General features: G+C 43.5%; 4 protein-coding genes across 4 annotated transcripts in view; 2 read left to right on the plus strand and 2 right to left on the minus strand.

The window, feature by feature from the left end:
• Window positions 1-15: 15 nt before the first annotated feature.
• LOC131445971 (neurofilament medium polypeptide-like) lies at window positions 16-1,527 on the plus strand. Its single transcript, XM_058616797.1, has one exon. It carries the CDS (start codon window positions 187-189, stop codon window positions 1,309-1,311), a length of 1,125 nt encoding a protein of 374 aa, XP_058472780.1. The 5' UTR covers window positions 16-186; the 3' UTR covers window positions 1,312-1,527.
• Window positions 1,528-1,616: 89 nt separating this feature from the next.
• c19h18orf54 (chromosome 19 C18orf54 homolog) lies at window positions 1,617-6,893 on the minus strand. The gene is made up of 15 exons (XM_058616793.1): window positions 6,743-6,893; window positions 5,974-6,109; window positions 5,696-5,852; window positions 5,433-5,600; window positions 4,978-5,128; window positions 4,843-4,894; window positions 4,589-4,745; window positions 4,406-4,488; window positions 4,179-4,287; window positions 3,962-4,036; window positions 3,769-3,829; window positions 3,403-3,460; window positions 3,109-3,291; window positions 2,960-3,015; window positions 1,617-2,286 (listed from the first exon to the last, which is right to left on the minus strand). The coding sequence occupies exons 2-15, from the start codon at window positions 6,106-6,108 to the stop codon at window positions 2,142-2,144; spliced, it is 1,590 nt and encodes a 529-aa protein (XP_058472776.1). The 5' UTR covers window position 6,109; window positions 6,743-6,893; the 3' UTR covers window positions 1,617-2,141.
• An 86-nt stretch (window positions 6,894-6,979) lies between these two features.
• wdr91 (WD repeat domain 91) lies at window positions 6,980-15,886 on the plus strand. The gene is made up of 18 exons (XM_058616792.1): window positions 6,980-7,199; window positions 8,168-8,304; window positions 8,398-8,577; window positions 8,672-8,878; window positions 9,237-9,320; window positions 9,418-9,527; window positions 11,552-11,723; window positions 11,911-12,111; window positions 12,356-12,579; window positions 12,667-12,721; window positions 12,826-12,921; window positions 13,646-13,740; window positions 13,942-14,095; window positions 14,175-14,283; window positions 14,924-15,036; window positions 15,172-15,279; window positions 15,362-15,451; window positions 15,583-15,886. Exons 2-18 carry the CDS (start codon window positions 8,182-8,184, stop codon window positions 15,745-15,747), a joined length of 2,286 nt encoding a protein of 761 aa, XP_058472775.1. The 5' UTR covers window positions 6,980-7,199; window positions 8,168-8,181; the 3' UTR covers window positions 15,748-15,886.
• A 523-nt stretch (window positions 15,887-16,409) lies between these two features.
• hmgcs1 (3-hydroxy-3-methylglutaryl-CoA synthase 1 (soluble)) overlaps window positions 16,410-19,800 on the minus strand; it is a 7,141-nt gene continuing 3,750 nt past the window's right edge. Inside the window, exons 5-10 of the mRNA XM_058617966.1 lie at window positions 19,786-19,800; window positions 19,495-19,665; window positions 18,891-18,997; window positions 18,657-18,782; window positions 18,395-18,558; window positions 16,410-18,313 (exon numbers count right to left, since the gene is read on the minus strand). The exon at window positions 19,786-19,800 is cut by the window's right edge and continues 154 nt beyond it. Coding sequence (XP_058473949.1) covers window positions 18,233-18,313; window positions 18,395-18,558; window positions 18,657-18,782; window positions 18,891-18,997; window positions 19,495-19,665; window positions 19,786-19,800 — 664 coding nt within the window. The 3' untranslated portion in view covers window positions 16,410-18,232. The remainder of the gene's footprint in view (window positions 18,314-18,394; window positions 18,559-18,656; window positions 18,783-18,890; window positions 18,998-19,494; window positions 19,666-19,785) is intronic.

Here is a 19,800-nt window from a genome sequence, read left to right on the forward strand (position 1 = left end):
CGTCAGATGATGGAAATGAAAGAGAAAAGTGGAGAGAGAAATGTAGGTTTAAACCCAGAGAAGGCAGAAATGCCGGCCAACCGGAGGCGTCATTGTTTTAGGAGAACAAGACTTTTCTGTGCCTTTCACTGAGTAACCATAGCAACAGGTAAACAAAAAAACAAGTTTTAATGCAGAGGAGAGAAAATGTCTGAGCAAGAAAAAGAGGGAGCAGAGGAGGAGAACAAGGTGGTTTTCATAGAGGAGGAGGCTGCCGGACAAATACCTGTGTCAACATGTGTCAGTGCACCAGATACGGTGGACGAGTATCTGAGAAACTTCCTGCGTAAGGTTGGTCTCACTCGGACCTTGAAGAGCTTTGACTCGGAGTGGTACAGTGCCGCACTACAAACTGTCAGAGAAGAGCTGAAGACAGAGGCACCAGCGACAGGCGCCTTCATCTCTGGAGCTCCCTGCAGGAGGTCCTGTCTCCTGGACAAACTGGAGAAGGTCCAGAGAGAGACCAACCAACTGCGGAGGGAGGTGCTGATGGCACCGGAGAACCTGGTGAGGCTGCAGAGGGAGACATTTTTCCACCAGCAGCAGTGCCAGAGGACGACGAAGGAGAAAACTAGGCTGGAGGAGGAGATCAAACAGCTGGAGAAACAGCTGGAGTACCACGAGCAAACGCTGGCTGACCTTGAAAAGAAACACGCAGCGTCATTAAGGCAGAAAGCGCTCATCCGTTTGGAGAAGGATCGAACCTCGTGCACGAGGCGCTGTAAGGAAGTCAAGAAGGAGACCAGTGTGAAGCGCGACAGCGTCGACAAAACATCAGCAAAGGACTCAAGAGCTCAGCAGACCAGGACTCAGCAGGTCATGCCTCCACAGACCAAGACCCAACAGACGAAGTCTCAGCAGACGAAGCCTCAGCAGACAAAGACTCAACAGACAAAGACTCAGCAAACAAAGACTCAACAGGTGAAGCCTCAGCAGACGGAGCCTCAGCAGGTAAAGCTCCAACAGGTGAAGCCTCAGGAAGTAAAGCCTCAGCAGGCAAAGACTCAGCTGGTGAAACCTCAGCACATGAAGCCTCAGCTGCTGCTGGCAGAGACTCAGCTGACAAAGCCTCAGCTGGCCAAACCTCCTCTGGCGAGGCCTCATATGGTGAAACCGCACATGGTGAAACCTACGATGGCGAAGCCACAATTGGGGAAACCTCCAACAGCGAGACTTCAAATTGCAAAGTCTCAAATGGCGAAGCCTCTGCAGGTGACGCACCACGCGGCAAAGCTTCAGCAGGTGAAGCCACAGCAGGTGGTGAGCAGTTAGGAGTTGAAGGTTCAGCAGGCGAGGCCTCACCACACCTTCCTCATGACCCAAAGACTCGCAGGTCATCACATCTACCCACTCCTCCACACCTTCATCATTCTTCACCAAGATAAGCTGCTCCTCACGTCCACCAGTGAGGACACTGGGGACACTGTCGTCTCAGATTAACAGAGATGATTCTGACGTCTTCTGACAAAAAGACTAAATCCCGTTCTTATTATCACATGAGATAAGACAATGACAAAGACAACTGGAGGGTTTTGGAATGAAAGAATGTTATTTTATTTATTTATCTTTGTTTCCTCTTATCGATAATAATGATCTGTGTGTCTGCAGCCATTGTCTTGATGCCACTGCAACATCTCATTTGATGGATTAACTTGACATGTACATGCCCGTTCAAATTAAATAAACATTTGAATAAACTGTCACATGAAGCAGAGCCGATTACTTCCCGGTTGGTTTGTGAGCAAAACAAGACATTTGACAAACTGATCAACACCATCAACTCATCAATTAATCAAGAAAATAGAAGATAGATTTATCGATTATGAAAATATATGCTAGTTGCAGCCGTACATTCAACCACACTTCCAAAAAACCTGAACTGTCCCTTTAACACTGTGTTGAGTTCAGACATGTTCTGTAGAAAACTGCAGGAAAAGTTATGGCTTATTATACAGTGTGTGGGTGAGTGTCCTGCCTCCAGGAGCTCCGCCCATGCTCCGCCCCCCTCACCTGACCTTCACCTGCCACAACACAACTTCATTCAGGTTTGTCGGCACCTTCTGTGACAGAGACACCGACAGGAAGTCGTCGTCCTTCATTTTTCAGGAGTCTTTGTCCCGAGCACAGACATGTCCGTCATTAGAGGAGGCGGAGAACCGTCCTTCATCTTCATCCTTCTCCTCCTCCCGCTGTTTCTCCCTAGGTTCCCCCACCAGGAGCTTCAGACGGTTCAGGTGATGCAGCGCTCTGAAGGTGGACACAAGTTTGTCTTCAGTGAACATCAGTGACAATATAAAAAGGGACAGTTCAGGGTTTTGGAAGTGTGATGATATGAGGCCCTTGTACACAGTCGGTGATCTGTGGGTTCTCAGTGCTAAGACAGAAAAAGCAGGTACAAACTCAATGAAAACGAGATTATAGGTATTTAACAGATGGTTCATCTAATAAAGTACACATCAACTTAAGTCTATGACATCTTAAGAATACGTTTGTCACTTTATCTCTCTGTCAGAAACCTATTTTTCAACAGAAAACCAAAATTTGCGTCACTTTGAAAAAACCCTCACTCTCCCACACCAAACTCCATAGAGAAAATCAGCGATTTTACACACCACAGCTTACAGGAGTTGTTGATCTACTGCCGCCTCCATCAATATGTTCAAATGTATATTTTGTGATTATGGAGTTTGAAATCCTTTGCTCGGATTTACCTCAGTGACATAAACTGACCAAACAGGGCAGCAGTGGACCAGCAGCTCCTGTGTCCCCATGAGCTAAAATCACTGGATTTCTCTATGGACTTTGGTGTGGGAGAGTGACATGTTTACAAAGTGACACATGCTGCAGTTTCCTGTAAGGAAAGGTCTGTCTATCAGTGACATAAAGCAGTAAACACATTCTTGGGGTATTGTCTTCTTACCTGTGCAGTGATGGTCCACCTGTAAAACTCTCCAGCTCTGCTTCACCTTCAGGCATCTGCAACACAAACAAACACAGCTTCACAAACCTGAGACACGTGAGTGTGTGAAACATGTGAGGTGCGTTCAGGGACTTGAAGCGTTGGTTCACCTGCTTTAGCGGCGTGTCTAACGTCTGCAGCCTCTCAGGCTGTGTGGGAGCGGCCGCTGCTTCACCTTCTCGCTGCTGAAGCTGCGCCTCCACCGTCTGGAGTCTGAACAGCATCTGTTTCAGCGCCTCCACTGGACCTGGCTGCTCCCAGATGCTGTTGCCATGGAGACCATAGCCCGGAGTCTGGAGGACACGGCAAATCACATGGTCACAGAAAAGACAACAAAGAGACAGACAGTTTCTTTTATGTCCTTTCAGGACTGACACCAAAGTAGCAGTAGAAAAGAAACGTACCTCAGCTGTTCTGTCGCTCTGAGCCTCTGTGCTGCCCCCTGCTGCTGCTGATGAGTTACTGCAGGTTCAACAAACAATCAGTGTGTTAGTGCAGCAGAGTGAGAGGGAAAACATTCTTGATTTAAAAGGAAAAGATATCAAATCTGATTATCTTAAGAGATGTTTACATATTCCATGAAAAGGAAAACAGGGATTAACTTTTATGAATTATTTAAAACATAGTAATGTGGGGAGTTTACTAGGTCAAAGAAAGGAATTTGCTTTAGTTTTTTTAAGTAGTTCACAATGTTCTGTTTTCTCTTTTCTATGTTTGTATAATGTCTAAAAATAATGAAAGAAAAGATTTTGAAAAATAATAATTCTTACAGAGGGAACGACGGACGGTGTGAGGGAGAAGTGAGCAGATCCTCAGTGTTCACTGGACTCACTACAGAACACAACCATTCATTTTCACATAAAACACTTTCAAAATGTTGCTGCTGAATAAGAGAAGTATTTATTAGAGAACTATGAGGTGAGTTATGTAAACAAAACTGCTCTGATGTACAGCGTTAGTTACCTGTTCCTTCACGTCTCTGACACAGAGAGTTCAGCACGTGATCTGCTTTCTGGATCAGAGACTCGATCCTGTTGTCTGACAGAAGGAGGGAAAATGTTGCACTCATTAAAACGTAGCATTAACACACTTCACACAAGGACAATGAGCCGATTACAACCAGGGCGATGTCATCACTGACAGAGGTTTCTATGTTTATATGGACAAAGTGTTGTTTTACCTCTGAACAGAGTTTCCATGCTGCCAGAGCTCCTTCTCTCTGCGGCGAGCTGTGAGATCTGTTCAGCAAACTGAAGCCTCAGATCTCTGAGAGACAGCTGGCTGTCCACCTGACGCACGCACACGCACACGCACACGCACACACACACACACACACACACACCAGCATTAATCTGCATCCAAGCGAACACAGCGGGAAAACCTACCTCAAACTACAGCTTCTCTCACCTGTGAACAGCTCTCATCCTCCCCCTCCAGCTCTGCCACCCAGGACGGAGCTCCACCTCTGGCAGCAACATGTGGAAAAACACCTGGAACAAGAAGAAACAGACATTTTCACAAGAATTCACAACAACTACTACTAAATATCATCTAATACATGTCTGCTCCGCAGGGGATAAAATGCTTTACTGTGGATGTTGTCGTCTCTCAGCTTTGACTCTGAGGGCGGTGGCAGTGGCTCGCTGAGGTCACAGTCCTGGATCCATGCTGGGCATTTCAGGTCAGACCAGGGAGGGTGTGACACTGAAGGCTTCGCCCACTGTGACGCTGCTGCTCTGTGTGTAGACTGACAGATGGACGACAGGAGGAGGGACCATTTAGGTTCTGTCAAAAGCTCACAGTCTGTGACCGAATCTCTGCGAGAACAGAATTGTGATGATCACCTTAATGCTGCTCACAGGAAACTCTTTCTCTGCTGCTGATTGACCTATGACCCTGTGGAGAGCACAGTTTTGAGATGGTGTTCAGCTCTCACTGAACAGATCAGAATAGTGAGGACAAAAATCAACAGAATGAACCTGGAGCTCCTGGACCGATGGATGAACTGAGGGTGGTGGTGGTGGTTCAGACGGGGGTCAGAGTGGCTGCTGCTGAGCCCAGAACAAGCTCTACATCCTGGACAGGAGGGGGTGCAGTGGAGCTGCGAGGCTCCAGACTGGGACACAAGACCTGGATACAAAGAACATAACACAATCAACTTTTATCTTTCATCAATCTATCCACTCAGTGTGAAATAAATCCTGAGTATGTTGTGTGTATGTTGTGATGGAAGGAAAAGTGGTCAGAGTTTGGTGTGATGAGTTCAAAGACTGCAGGTACAGGTGGTGCATTTAATGACCTGGGATAATGATGGAAGTGTGGATGAAAATGGAAGCGTCTGCAGTATATTCAGCTACTTTGGATAAGCGTTATGTGAGAGATGCGTTTAAAGACCTTGTAAGAAGGCAGAGATTTGAGCGATGCATTTAAAGACCTTGTAATAAGGCAGACGTGTGGGTGACAGGCAGAGAGCCATCGTAAGGGATAGATAGCAGCTCGTCCGTTGTCATGGAGAGTCTGTCTCGGTTGACACGGTGACGGAGGGAGCTGACGGGCAGATTCAGGAAGTCCAGCTCCCTCTCCGTCAAACTCTCCCGAAGAACTATGGGTAAAAAAACAAAAACAACAACAATATGAGGACGGTAAGACCAATATAAACTGGTGTTCTTCCATGAAAGCATCTCCGTGGTGACTTACCGTCTTTGTTTCTAAGTGTGCTCTCTCTGAGTCTGCTCGGTGTGGACGAGGGACTCTGTGGCAGAACGAGTCTTCCTGTCACTGACCGGCACTTCTGACAGCTGCTGTCAAAGTCTGTGATGTAGGCGTCCAGCGCCGCAGAGGCGGAGTCATAGTTCTGCAGGAAGACAATAAGAACATCAGTGTTAGTTCGTTTTTTTAATACGGTTAACACCAACTGAATCATTTGGCCTTATCATGAATTATATCTAAAAAAATAGAGTAGAAAGAGAGTGAACCTTGTTTCTGTATCTGAAGGTGGTGGTGTGTTCAGGGACCCGCAGGCTGCTCCTCAGATGACCTGAGCTTGACAGCAGGGAGGTCACTGTGGACTCTGGAGACAGGAAGTCACCGGCCGGGCTGTCGGGCTCCATACTGACAAACACAACATGACATTAATCAAGGAAAATAATTGACAGATTAATCGATTGTGAAGTAATAATCTAAATAAACTAACACACAGGCAAAGCAGTGGACACTTTTTGTCTAATTGGGTTTGAGTGTTAGGACAAAATGTGACTCTAATCAATCATTGACTATAAATCAAAGCGGTGATGACGTCAGAGCCACAGTTCTGTGTGTATCCAGGCAACGGCCAGTGAAACACACTGATTTCCTAACTCAAATATCGCAAACGTGAGCTTAAAAACCAACACTTTTTGGATACTTCAACAACAAAATAAAAACAAGCTTACGTTATTAAGAGGTTTCAAGCGACGTTAACTGACGTTAGCTTGCGTTAGCCAACTGTAACCTCACAGAAACACTGAGAAAACAGCGATATAAAGAGCTGGCCGTTTAGTCATTAACGAGTTCAATCGCGACTATATGTTAAGTTTTAATAAAATATTTAATAGACGCGTTGTCTCCAATTATTCACAAAACCAAAAGTTTCTACAAAGCTACGATGATGCTAACTTAGCATCCTGTAGTCTGTCTGCTAAACAACAGGAAGTTTAACAAACTCAGATAAAAATAATATACTGAAAAATTACTTCTTTCACTCACTTCTTTTTTGCATACTCTGTTGTTTGGATGTGAACATTTAAAAAGTCCCGGGCACAGACGCCGCTCACTGTGATTTCAGCTGCTCTGGAGTCAGTTTACAGCATTAGCCTCGCAATCGTCTGTGTGTGTGTGTGTAATGACGGTCTCTGTCCGACAGAGGGTGATCTGACTGTCTGTGCACGCTCCCGACCGTTGGGGGTCACATGAGCGGGTCACGTGACGGTCAGGAGGCAAGAACAACAGGAAGAGTTTCGTTCCTCCGTTGTTACAAAAACCTTTTTTCGGTTGTTTTTTATCGCGGTGAGAGAATGGCGGAGCCGCAGCTCGCAGCTCAGACTCAGACTCACACTTTATATTAAAGTTTAAACTTGTTCCGTGTTCGTTCGAAGATTTTATTTCACAGCGGAACTCCACGGAAAATTCACTCTACTGAAGATAATTTGGATTATCCACAGAGGTACGTTCGATTTAAAACGTGTTTCGTATACGCCAGACTGAGTTTAAATGATGAGATTAACATCGGTTCTATGTTTGTTGATGTAGCATGAATGAAAGTGGCATAATTTATCAATAGATGCATACGTGCAGAAACCCAGATTATGCGAATCTTGACCTCTACATGTGTCGTAGTTTTGTAAGATTTTTGAATGGAGGTTGGTTTACAGGTTGTTTCTTAAATCTCATACAAAATATACCGCTGCTGTGGATGCAGGGCTTAAACTAACACATATTTATATTATTGATGGAGCAGACGATTGTTTTCTTGATCAATCGATTCAATGTTTGGTCGATAAAATGTCCCAAATTCAAAGTCTTCCCACAGTGAAACGCGAATTTATCATTTGATGGAAACTCAGCACTAGGGCTGCTACTAATGATCGATTAATCTGTTGATTATTGTCTCTATTGATCGAGTGCTTATTTGGTCCGTAAAATGTGAGAAAATGTTGATCAGTGTTTACCAAACGTCGAAATGATGATGTTTCTTGAATGTTTTGTTTTGTCCACAAACAAAATTATTCAGTTTTAATGATTTCTTTGTGATATGGAGCAAAGAAACAAGAAAATATTAACATGTGAGAAGCTGAAGCAGCCTTTCCTTAAAGAAAACTGAACTTTGGGTTGCTTTGTAATCAGTTTGGGTTGATTTTAAAATCACAGCACACAGGAGTTCATGATCCACTGCTGCCTCTATCAGTAGGTTAAAATATGTAATTTTTGACATTTCGGCATTTAAAATACTTTGTTCAGATTGATCTTGGTGACACAAACTTGGAAAAGGAGGCAGCAATAGAGCAGCAGCTCCTGTGTCCCTGTGAGCTAAAAAAAAACACTGATTTCTCTATGGACTTTGGTGTGGGAGAGCAAGCGGTTTACAAAATCACACCCTTATTTAAATTAAATTATACTTTATGTATCTTGCAGGGTCAGAGGTCACCATGGGGTCAGCCGTGGAGAGGACGGATGAACACGTGAGAGAGTATCTGATCTACCGCGGCTTCACCGGCACGCTGAAAAACCTGGACAGCGAGATTAAAGCCGACAAGGAGAAAGGCTTCAGGGTAAAGAGAGACAAGTTTGATGGTTGTTGTTGTTGTTTCTAATTAAAGTAAGAAATGTTTGTTTTTCTAAGTGAAGACGTCTCGTCTCTGCAGGTGGACAAGATCATCGATCAGCTGCAGCAGTTCATCCAGAGCTTCGACCTGTTCTGTCTGAAGGAGTACTGGCTCTACCTGGACAGACGTCTGTTCTGCAGACTGGAGGACATTTACAGGTCCACAGTCAACAAACTGAGAACCAGCCTGTACAGATACTACATCATCAACACCATCCAGGTAAAGATGTGAACCGCGTCGCCAGTAAAATGGCGGCAAAAAAAAAAAAACCTCTGTGGTGCAAACCTGGTCCTCCGTCTGTTTGTCCCTACAGAAAGGAAACCTGGAGAAGACTCAGGAGTTTTTCCAGAGGCAGGCGTTGGAGCTGCAGGGTCAGGTTGAGTGGCGGGATTGGTTCATCCTGCCATTTATCCCCGCCCCCGAGCAGAACCCCGCCTTCGCGCCGTACTTCTCCCGCCAGTGGGCCGACACCTTCCTGGTGTCTCTGCACAACTTCCTGTCGGTCTTGTTTCAGTGTATGCATATCCTTCAGCAGAACGTAACGCAACATTCGAGATGTTGTATAAACCAGTGAGGCTCAAAGACTGGGGCGGGACCCACAGATGGGTCATGGGAGACTTTTTTGAGTCCCGAGGAAAAGTAGTTGAATTACCCAAACCTTTAGTTCAGATTTTTGTGTACATATATTTGAAATAACATTCAAAAGTTTTAAATGATTTGTTCACCAGTTATAGATATGGCTACAAATTATTGCAAGACAATTTGCTTTTGTCATGATTTATTTTTGTGATTTGGGTCATAAGTATGTCCCCATGTTGACAGTCTGGTGAACACTTGTATAAACTCTGGGTTTGTTTCCAGTCCTTAACTGTGTTCCACCTCAGCCTGTCCTCTTGAGTTTTGATGCCGAGGTCCAGAAGATGACGAGTGTGACGGAGGAGAATGAACAGTTCCGGCAAATGGTGAGAACTCTAAATAAATAAATGTCTCTGTCTGTGGTGTCGAGGGACACTTTGTCCTCACGTGTCTGACCCGTCCGTCTCTTCATGTCTCACGCAGCTGTTCGCTCTGCAACCGGAGAGTCGGGAGCAGAGGGACGCAGACGAGATGGTCCACCACAAACTACCGGTGTACGTCCAGAACATGGACCGTCTGGGAGACACTGAGCTGTGAGACACTGTCTTTACTGATGAAATTACTACAAGAGATGGCTGCCACTCTGTCTTCCAATGTTATTTGAAAATGAGTGGTTTAAATTGTTATATTCGTAACATGGCGGCTGGGTTCGGTCCGGCCCTCTGTGCATCCAAGATGGCTGCCGTTATTCAAATATAAAAAGAAAAAAATGGATAGAGTTACAGGTGGCAGCCATCTTTAATCTTCTTTTAAACTGAGAGGAATTACGTTTGAGTATTTTTCATCTTTGTTTTACCTCCATGCATGTTTGTCTGGCTGCAATTTTGTTTATCCAGTATTTTATTGTGAAAGTCTAACATGACGCTTTTATTTGTTAAAAGACCATAAAATGGTTGAGCGTCTGCTGAAGTCAGGGTGGAGAAGGTCATGTGAGGATTAATATTAATACATTAACTTGTGACCCTCGTGTTTTTATCACTGAGACACATCAGTTTTTTCAGGCACTTTAACGCAGAAACAACTGCTTTTTGTTTCTTTAAAAGGCTTTTTTTAAGTAACTTATTGTTAATAATATAATATTTATGTTGCTTTACACTGTGTGTGTTGTGATGCGGTTGTTGTTGCCAAATAAACAATTCACCTGATGAATTGTTGGGTTTTTTTTGTCAGTAAGATCCAATTTTTTTTATTTACGTTCCATCACACTGACATCAAACTGTAGTCTGGGCAGTTTGATACAGGACACGCGCAAATGTATCTATCCGTCCGTCTTCTATTGCTTTATTATATTTCTCTCAAAAGAGCTCTATTCTGACAGACTGAATTTGATGATTTTGAAGGCGAGTGTATCGTAGATATCATAGATAGATAAGAGCACAAAAAAACTGTAATCTCTCTTGAACCTACAGGGGGCAGCAGAGCATTACAATAAATAAGCTTCAATTATCCTCTCCTGTCTTTAACTTTTGACAGTTGCATAGATTCAAGAACTAAATTCAAATAAACACAAAAACAAAATAACACATATTTAAAAATACATTGTCGTATCATAATCCGATCTAAAAAGCTGATACACTGGACCTTAAATACAAACAAGAAGATAAAATATGATGACACATCATCACATTTGTGACTGAAACTAGAAAACAAAATAATGAATCTCCAACAAACTGAGGTTTTGAGATATTTCACCTGATGATGGCGCTGTCAAACTGCCCCAATCGGGAGATTTCACTCTGCAGAAGTAGTAGTTGTTGCTAGATATTGAGCTCAATTCAAAACAATTCATTTTTTGCATATTAAACATTCCATTAATGACGTCACATGAGCTTTAAATGAGAGTCACTGAGGTTAGTGACACATCACCTGTCAGCAGATGAAGTGAGCACTGACGGATCAAATTAGTTCTGTCTGATCATCATCTGCATAGAAACAAACACTAAAATTTGGTGTAAGCTCTCTTTTCTTGAACCTAGAGGGGGCAGCAGATCGTCCAACATATCGAGCTTCAATGATCACATCAGAGAATTAGCATGAGTGACTAAACCCATCAATTAAATGAGATCCTTTTTAGCGTTTTTCTCCAGTTCCTTCATGATTTTTAATTCATCGGCTAGTGGGAGCAAAGAAAATCTTTCATATTCCAGGATACATTTAGTAAATTTGTTCATAAGTGAAGCAGAAGCTACACTGTCCATACTCGCCTTGATATTCGGTTCCTCAAACTTCTTTGACGGACTAACACAAGGCTGTTCCAAGCTGGTCGAAGGGCTAGCATGCCAGCTAGGTGACTTTTTGTTTTTTGAGTTCTGAGAACAATGAAAAGGGAAGAAAAAGTCAGGAATTATGTTTCAATCCAACTTTTGTCTGTAACAAAATGGTTTACATACTTGGTCGACGTGGAAAACATCTTCTGAAGCTTCAGCGTCACTCATAAGATCTGTGAGGAACAATGAGAAGACCACAAAAAAAACATGTTTTTAATTCCACTGTCTGAGGTTTAGATTTGCTTCTTGTCCAGATTCTCACTCTCCATTGTCTCCTTCCACCTTCTCAGGGACTTGGTGTCAAGCCAGCGAGCCGTGAGCGCCGTCACCCCGCCTTCCAGAAACTTCTTCTCCACATTCCTACCACAGGGCCGACGCACGCCGGGGAAACCGGCCCAGGTCAGCACCGCGTCTTCACCAAACCTGACGGCGGTGAGCAGGAAGGAGACACCAGTCAGTCAGGTAAAGCAAACAGGAAGCAGAAGTTAGGAAATGGTAAGCTGAACAGACCAGTTTTGTTTTGGACAGGACGGTTTTTCACGTGTTCCAGCTGCAGTTCCTCTAAAGTCCACTTTAGATGACGGCGTTGGATAAATGTTAAAGCTTTGGGGTCTTTGTTAAATGTGTGTCTAAACTTGTCTTTTTCCAGCCTGTGAAGACAAAAGAGTCGATTCAATCAAAGGAGGTGAAGCCAGTCGTCAGCAGTGAACCCGCGAGCTCCCCGTCAACGACGACAACGACAATAACAGTCAACAACCAGGCAACAAACCAGACGTCGCATCCACGACACAAGAGGATCCAGGACCACGAGAAAGAGAGGAAGGAGCTTTTCTCCAAACCACTACAGCAGGTGACCCACTTACAAAATAGCATTCTGAGTTTATTACACCTTTAAAAAGTCTTATTTACCCTTCAGACAAATCTGAATGATTTTTAAAAAATTTAATCTGCTTCTCTCTGAATTGAAAAACGAAATCTTGAACACAAAGTTGATGAAAAATTGTTAGAAACAAATGTGTGAATTAACCTGTAAAGCCTTTAATTTTATTGAATTTTATTTTATTTTATCCTATCCTTTCTCGTGTTGTGTTTAGACACCAGACAAGAAAGGTGACGCTGAGGTGGTGGAGCTTCCTGCTGACACCACCGCTGACCTCCCTGACCCCTTCTCTTCGTCCTCGTCTTCGACCAGCAGGAGCTGTGGAGGAGCAGCAGAGGGAGGAGGAGGAGGAGGAGGAGGATTGTCTGTGGAACAGCCTTTCATCAAACTCAGTCAGGAGGAGTATGGAGAACATCACTCGTCCATCATGCACTGCAGGTCTGTGCACGCATGCACACACACACACACACACACACACACACACACACATCATCATCATCATCTCATCCTCCTCTTGTGTTCCAGAGTCGACTGCTCTGGACGCCGGGTTGCCAGTTTGGACGTAGATGGTGTCATCAAGGTTAATCCTTGTTATTTTCCACAAAGAACAAAAATAATCTGCTATAATTCAAACACATGAACATTCTTCTTCTTCTTCTTCTTCTTCCTCCTCCTCCTCCTCAGGTGTGGTCGTTTAACCCAATCATACAGACCAAAGCCACCATCATGTCCAAGTCTCCTCTGCTGTCTCTGGAGTGGGCCACCAAACCTGACAGACTGGTACAAACAACACACACACACACACACACGCAGAGTTTGTGGACAGAACCATAAATGCTGAGAGGATTAAAGCTTTGTGCTAACAATATTAGCTATAAACGCAACATTTAAGCTTTGTGCTAACAAAACATACTAAAAATAAAGCTTTGTGCCAACAATGTAAGCTATAAATGCAACATTTATGCTTTGTGCTAACAAAACATGCTAAAAATAAAGCTTTGTGCCAACAATGTAAGCTATAAATGCAACATTTATGCTTTGTGCTAACAAAACATGCTAAGAAATAAAGCTTTGTGCTAACAACACAAGCTATAAATGCAATATTTAAGCATTGTGCTAACAAAACATGCTAAAAATGAAGCTTTGTGCTAACAACATGAGCTATAAACGCAACATTTAAGCTTCGTGCTAACAAAACATGCTAAAAATAAAGCTTTGTGCTAACAACATGAGCTATAAACGCAACATTTAAGCTTTGTGCTTACATGCTTTAAAAAAAGCTTTGTGCTAACAACACAAGCTATAAATGCAACATTTAAGCTTTGTGCTAACAAAACATGCTAACAACAACAGCATTAATGCTTTGTGCTAACGGCACAACATTTAAATTTCATGCCAACAATAAATTCCGTGAAACACAACATTTAAGGTTCGTGCTAAGAGCACAAGCTAACGACACAAAATGTAAGCGCTTTGCTAATGACAACAATTCGTGTGTTTTCAGCTGTTGCTAGGCAGCGGCGTGGGCACAGTTCGGCTGTATGATACAGACGCCAAGAAGAATCTGTATGAGATGAACATCGATGAGACTCATCCACGGTAGGAAGTGACATCACTGCTCAGCTAATCACACCGTGACCTCATCAGAACAGATCAATCAATGTCATCCTGCCTCTTAATTTCCAATAGATGTTTGATACATGAATTAAAACTATCACCTGTGATCCAACTGTAGGCCTCGACCCAGCCTTTGGGAACCTCTGTTATAATATAATAATATAATAATGTATTCTGTGTCAGTATCTTGTCTTTAGCGTGCAGTCCCAGCGGCTCGTCGTTCGTGTGTTCAGCGGCAGCTCTCGGTCGCTCCGGAAACGCAGAGTTGGCTTCTCAACTTCCGATGCCAGTGTTTGGAAAACTGTTACTCTGGGACACAAAGACGGTCAAACAGCAGGTAAAAACATCCAAACGTCCTCCCAGACACCAGGACACGTCCGAGTCAGGGTTTTAATCCGTGTTTCACTGTGTCACAGCTCCAGTTCTCATTAGAGCCTGAACCGGTCGCCATCAACTGCACGGCGTTCAACCACAACGGAAACCTGCTGGTGACCGGAGCTGCGGATGGAGTCATCCGACTGTTTGGTGAGTCATTAAAGTCATTAAGAATATGTACAATTATGTTCTTATGCTGTTAGGCTGTCATTTTTCAACAGGAACCCGAAGTTTGTGCCACTTTGGTAACCACTCACTCTCCCACACCAAAGTCCATAGAGAAAATCAATGATTTTAGCTCATGGTGACACAGGAGCTGCTGCTCTACCTCTGCCTCGTGTGGTGAGTTTGTGTCACTGAAGTAAACCGGAATCAAGAATTTCAAACACAGAAGTCGCAAAATAACACGTTTGAATTTAGTGATGGAGGCAGCAGTGGATCACTGCTCTGGATCAACTCCTGTCGTGCTGTTTTGTAAAATCACAGATTTTCTCTATGGACTTTGGTGTGGGAGAGAGAGCGGTTTACATAATGACATAAATGTCAGTTTTCTGTTGGTAAAAGTCAGTCCATTAGTTAAATACATGCAGTGAACATATTCTTAAGATGTCATAGACTTAATCTGATGTGGTTTTTATCAGGTGAGACTTTTGTTAAGTGGGTTACATGTTGTTTTTACCATATTATCAAGCAGAGGTGTGGCGCTCACAGAGCAGCATCAAAACATCATACAACCACACTTAACATTCACACTTTTACATGATAATCCGTGCGTCTGTCCGTGGTGCAGATATGCAGCGTTACGAGAGTGCAATGAGCTGGAGAGCTCATGACGGAGAAGTTTACAGCGTGGAGTTCAGCTACGACGAAAACACTGTGTTCAGCATCGGAGAAGACGGAAAGGTGCAACTAACTTTTTAACCACAACGGTGTCCAACGACATTTTTTAATGCTGCAGTGAAGAGAATAAACCTCTGTGTGTGTGTGTGTGTGCGTGTGTGTGCGTGTGTGTGTGTGTGTGTGTGTGTGTGTGTTCAGTTCATACAGTGGAACATCCATCGGTGCGGGGAGAAGCAGTCGGAGCAGGTTTTACCTCAGGAAGCCACCGGGCCCTTCGTCTTGTCGGGATACAGCGGATATAAACAGGTACGTTACCATGTGAACATGCGTTTATAATAGAGACATCATTATTATTATGTTTCTTTTTGACGTCAAAACTTTTGCTCAGGTTCAGGTTCCCCGAGGCCGACTCTTTGCGTTCGACTCTGAAGGACAACACGTCCTGACGTGTTCCAGCTCCGGAGGACTCATATACAGAGTAAATTAAAAAACCTTTATATAATATTATACATGTTTAATGTCATATTAATGATAATTGAGTTTGTAGGAAGTGTCACGAATTTCCGTAATAGTATTCATTTTCTATGTTTTGTTTTTATTAAATTCCAGATGACCAATGGCGAGCCGGCTCTAGAGAGCGTGCTGTCGCTGGGCGGACACAAAGCCCCGGTGGTGACGGTGGACTGGTGTTCAGCCGTGGATTGTGGCACGTGTCTGACGGCGTCCATGGACGGGAAAATCAAACTGAGCACGCTCCTGGCGCAGAAGTCCTGACGGACACGTTGAACGTGAAGAGGTCGTCATTGTCGTCGTCACACGCTCAGTTACTGAAGAGATTATTCCAGAATCTGATCAATGTGACCACGTTTCATGATGTGATGCAACAAATAAAATGAAATCCCTGTCAATGTTTCACCTGAGAGCTGGCGTCTTTCTTTAAAGCTGCAGTAGGCGACACACAATACTGTGTAAAGTTTTAATGAGAATTAGATCTTAAACAAGAATCCAGTTATGTATATTACTTAACGTATTCCGATAATCACATAATACCGGTTGCAACTAGCTCTGTACCAGAAACACAACTTGTTCTACGCATGTGTGAGGTGCAGCTACTTCCTGTGAAATCAGGCGACTTCCTGTCCGTTTTTTAAATTTATATATTTTGTGTTAGTAGCTATTTTAGTAGCCACATACTGGCTCATTATTTATACTTAAATGTTGCCATATTGATGTATTAATCTTTAGTATTGTCAAAGATTAAGATCGTGCCGGTAAAAGTCTGTTTCTGTGTGAACGAGACCTGAAATGTGTGGTCTAAAACTAAATGACCGCACACCTGAAAAGAGTCACCTGCTAATGAGGAGGCGGAGTCAGCAGAACCACACATAATTAATAATCAGTTGTTCATGTTTCAAAGAAAACAATCGACTCGCACGTTGAAATTTCATTGAAATTTATTCACTGAATCTACACGTCAGTTAATAGTCACTCGTTCATTTACAGCTATACAGTTTTTATAATCTTATTAGTTTGTACTGTACAGAGGTCATGTGACCTGTGAGAGAGTGTGTGTGTGAGACTGTACAATTGTAAATATCTGTACATTATTGTCCGTTTCAAAAACAAACGTGCTTGTTGTTGTGGTTGTAGTAAGGCTTCTTGAGGTGCGATCGTACTGCCTCCTTCTGAGGCCACGCCCACTTCCCCCTCCCTCTCTCCCAACGACAGGAAGAGGAACACAACATTTCAGCTCGAGGTCTGTGCGACTGAAAACAACAGCGATAGATGGGGGAGGGGCTTCACAGTGAAAACAACAATCATCTGCGACAGTCACTGTCTGGACATATATATGATCTTATCATACACTTTACTGACACCTAGTGGTGAGAAACCATGTAAACGTCAGAGCCAGAGTTTGATTTGTCCATTCTAGGCTACTGTACAAAACAGTAATACATGAATAAAAACATCTGACATTTCTACAGACTGCACCTTTAAAAAAAAAGAAAAAAAAAAAGGTCCCCAACTAACCATATATATATTTCATGGAGAGACTGTGGATTCCCAGGTTCCCTGAACGCACCACTGTGATTACACACAAGAATTAAAAAACACACAATGAGCGACACATCGGTGAAAAATGTCGCACTTTTTAGTTGGGATTGAAAAGGCGACACAGACGGGACACATAATCTGTGGTTAATCTGTGGGTGCAGCAGCAATATTATATATAATATTTCAGATTAAAAGCATTATTTGTGTTTACACTACTTTGGACGCGAGTTTACAAGTGAAAGAAAAAAAATGGTGCTAGGGGAAGGGGGGGGCAATTTTTTTTAAATTAGCAATTCTGCTAATTTGAAATGAAATTAGCAGAAAAATAAGAAGTGCTTTCTTTACAAAGTGTTAAGTAAAGTAAAAAATTAAAACAGTGGGTGAAGGGTTAAAAAGAAATCTTGCGATTCCATACACTGCCACTAGAGAGCACTACTTATTTATGTTAAAAATAACTTCACACACAGCTTCATTTTATGAAATGCTCCTTTTCATAAAATGACACGTGTGAAGATTCTGTAGCTGAGATGAGTACATGATGTCGTCATGGTAACGTAACTCCCTTACATGTCACAGTAAAAAGGTGAAAATGCTGTTTTGATTGTTTTTTTTCAGTGTGGTTTTTAATGTGATTGATTATAGATTAAATATTAATCAGATAATCGATTACATCATCAATCACATGATCAATAAATCAATATTTTCAATTACACACACGATGAAAAAACAGGCGGCCATGACTCAGCGGGTGAAGAAACTGTAACGTCACTGTTACTGTAGCTTCAGTTGAATGAGACAATTACGGACTAAAAGCAGCATAAAGAGAAGGAGGGGGAGGAGCCATGATTGTGGTCACTGCGAGTGACGCATCACCTTCCTGTTGGGTTGCCATGGCAGTAGTAGTAGCAGCAGCAGCAGCAGCAGCATTTTATTAAGACCTGCCCCCCTTGACACCCTGTTCATTTCCTCTTCCTGTCACTGGCGGCCAGCTGCCAGGAGGAAGTCTGTTGATAAGCCTAAGCCCCGCCCACACACTCGAAGATTTGTCTGGAATAAAACCGTGATGAAAGCAGACGTGCGGTCGAATGCAGCAGGACAGCAGGGGGGGGGATGGATGATGGGAAAGGGCGGGTCCAGTTGTCCTTAAACGTACAGTGATGGGGGGAGGAGTCTGGTACCTCACAGAGGTTAAAGTCGTGAGCTCTCAGTTGCTAACGGCGGCGGCCTCGGGGCTCGGCATGGTCGCGGGAATGCGAGGCATCTTTTTGGCGGGACTCGGGATGTGCTGCAGGAGACAAACACGCTAGGTTTTTTTGTCTCTCAACAGGACTTTTTTTTTAAAAAACGTTATTGTTCAAATCTTTACCTCCGTCTTTGTGCCAGAGTTTGTGTGAACGAGTTCCGGCTCCGTCGGCAGGTCGTGGTCCAGAGGTCTACGCGCGTATTCCCTGCGATGTTTCTCATCCACGCGCGTCAGGTACCACGTCCCCGCGAACAGATCGTCCACTGAGCCACGGGGGACGTAGCTCGCTGCACGGACACATTAAAAAATATATATTATAACAGTCCACAAACGTGTTGTATTCGCTAAATTAGTCAATTAAAAAGATGTTCGTCATGAGTCGTACCTAAGTGATGCGTCTCCTCCCTCAGCTTCATGTTCTCAGAGAAGATGGCAGGTGAGACCTTGCTCCTGGAGTCCAGGCGGAGCTTCAGGTCACTGAGGCTGGACACGAGTTTGTCCAGACTGGATCCTGTTACACACACACACACACACACACACACACAGTTGTTAGTTTCTCAAACACAGTGATTCATTCAGTTATTTTCATGGCACACAGAAGTGTCGTGTGGCGTCTCACCGGGGGTGTGGTCCTGTGTGACTCTGAGAGAATACAGCGTCGCAGCAAATCCAGAGCCGTAAGAGAAAACACCGATTCTCTGTCCCGCAATCTGTGACGCTGTGCGTCTATAACACAAAAACACACGCTTTAAAAACTGCACCTGATGCTGTTTTTGAAATAAGTGCACATTCCTTGTTGTTACTGTGGTTAAAATGTCAGAATATACAAATAATTAAGTCTTTTCCAACAGGAAACTGAAGTTTGTAAACCGCTCACTCGCCCACACCAAACTCCATAGAAAAAAAGAGCGATTTAAGCTCACAGGGATACAGGAGTTTCTGGTCCACTACTGCCTGGTTTGGTAAGTTTGTGTTATTTAGGTGAATATGAACAAAGTATTACAAACACTGTAGTCATAAAATAACACATTTGAACTTAGTGATGGAGGCAGCAGTGGATCACACTACTGTGTGCTGTGATGTAAAATCGCAAAATTTTCATGAGAGAGTAAGTGGTTTACAAAGCGACACAAACTTCAGTTTCCTATTGAAACAGTGACTATATTCTTAAGATATGTCAGTCTTTTGTTATTTGCTTTAATGCGTTTTTTGCTGAGACTCACTGTGCGATGAGCGACGCCAGGCAGCCATAGACCGACGGCGTGTACATGTTTCCGTTCTGGTTGGAGATGAGCAGTGAAGGCTTTGTTTTCCTCTCAAACAGATCTGCACTGGCCTTCATGAAGGCCTTCTCCACGTCCCGGTCAAAGTAGGTGTCCTCTGGCCGAACATCTCTGCCATACAGACAAACACACAGTCAATCAATACTGAAGGTAGACCAGTGACAGGGAGCTTAAATTCATGTAAATGTGTGACGTGCAGGTGTTTTATTTTATTTTAGTGTCGGAGTGTACCTGAAGGCTTCCAGG

Source organism: Solea solea, chromosome 19, assembly GCF_958295425.1.
Source record: "Solea solea chromosome 19, fSolSol10.1, whole genome shotgun sequence".
Classification (NCBI taxonomy): domain Eukaryota; kingdom Metazoa; phylum Chordata; class Actinopteri; order Pleuronectiformes; family Soleidae; genus Solea; species Solea solea.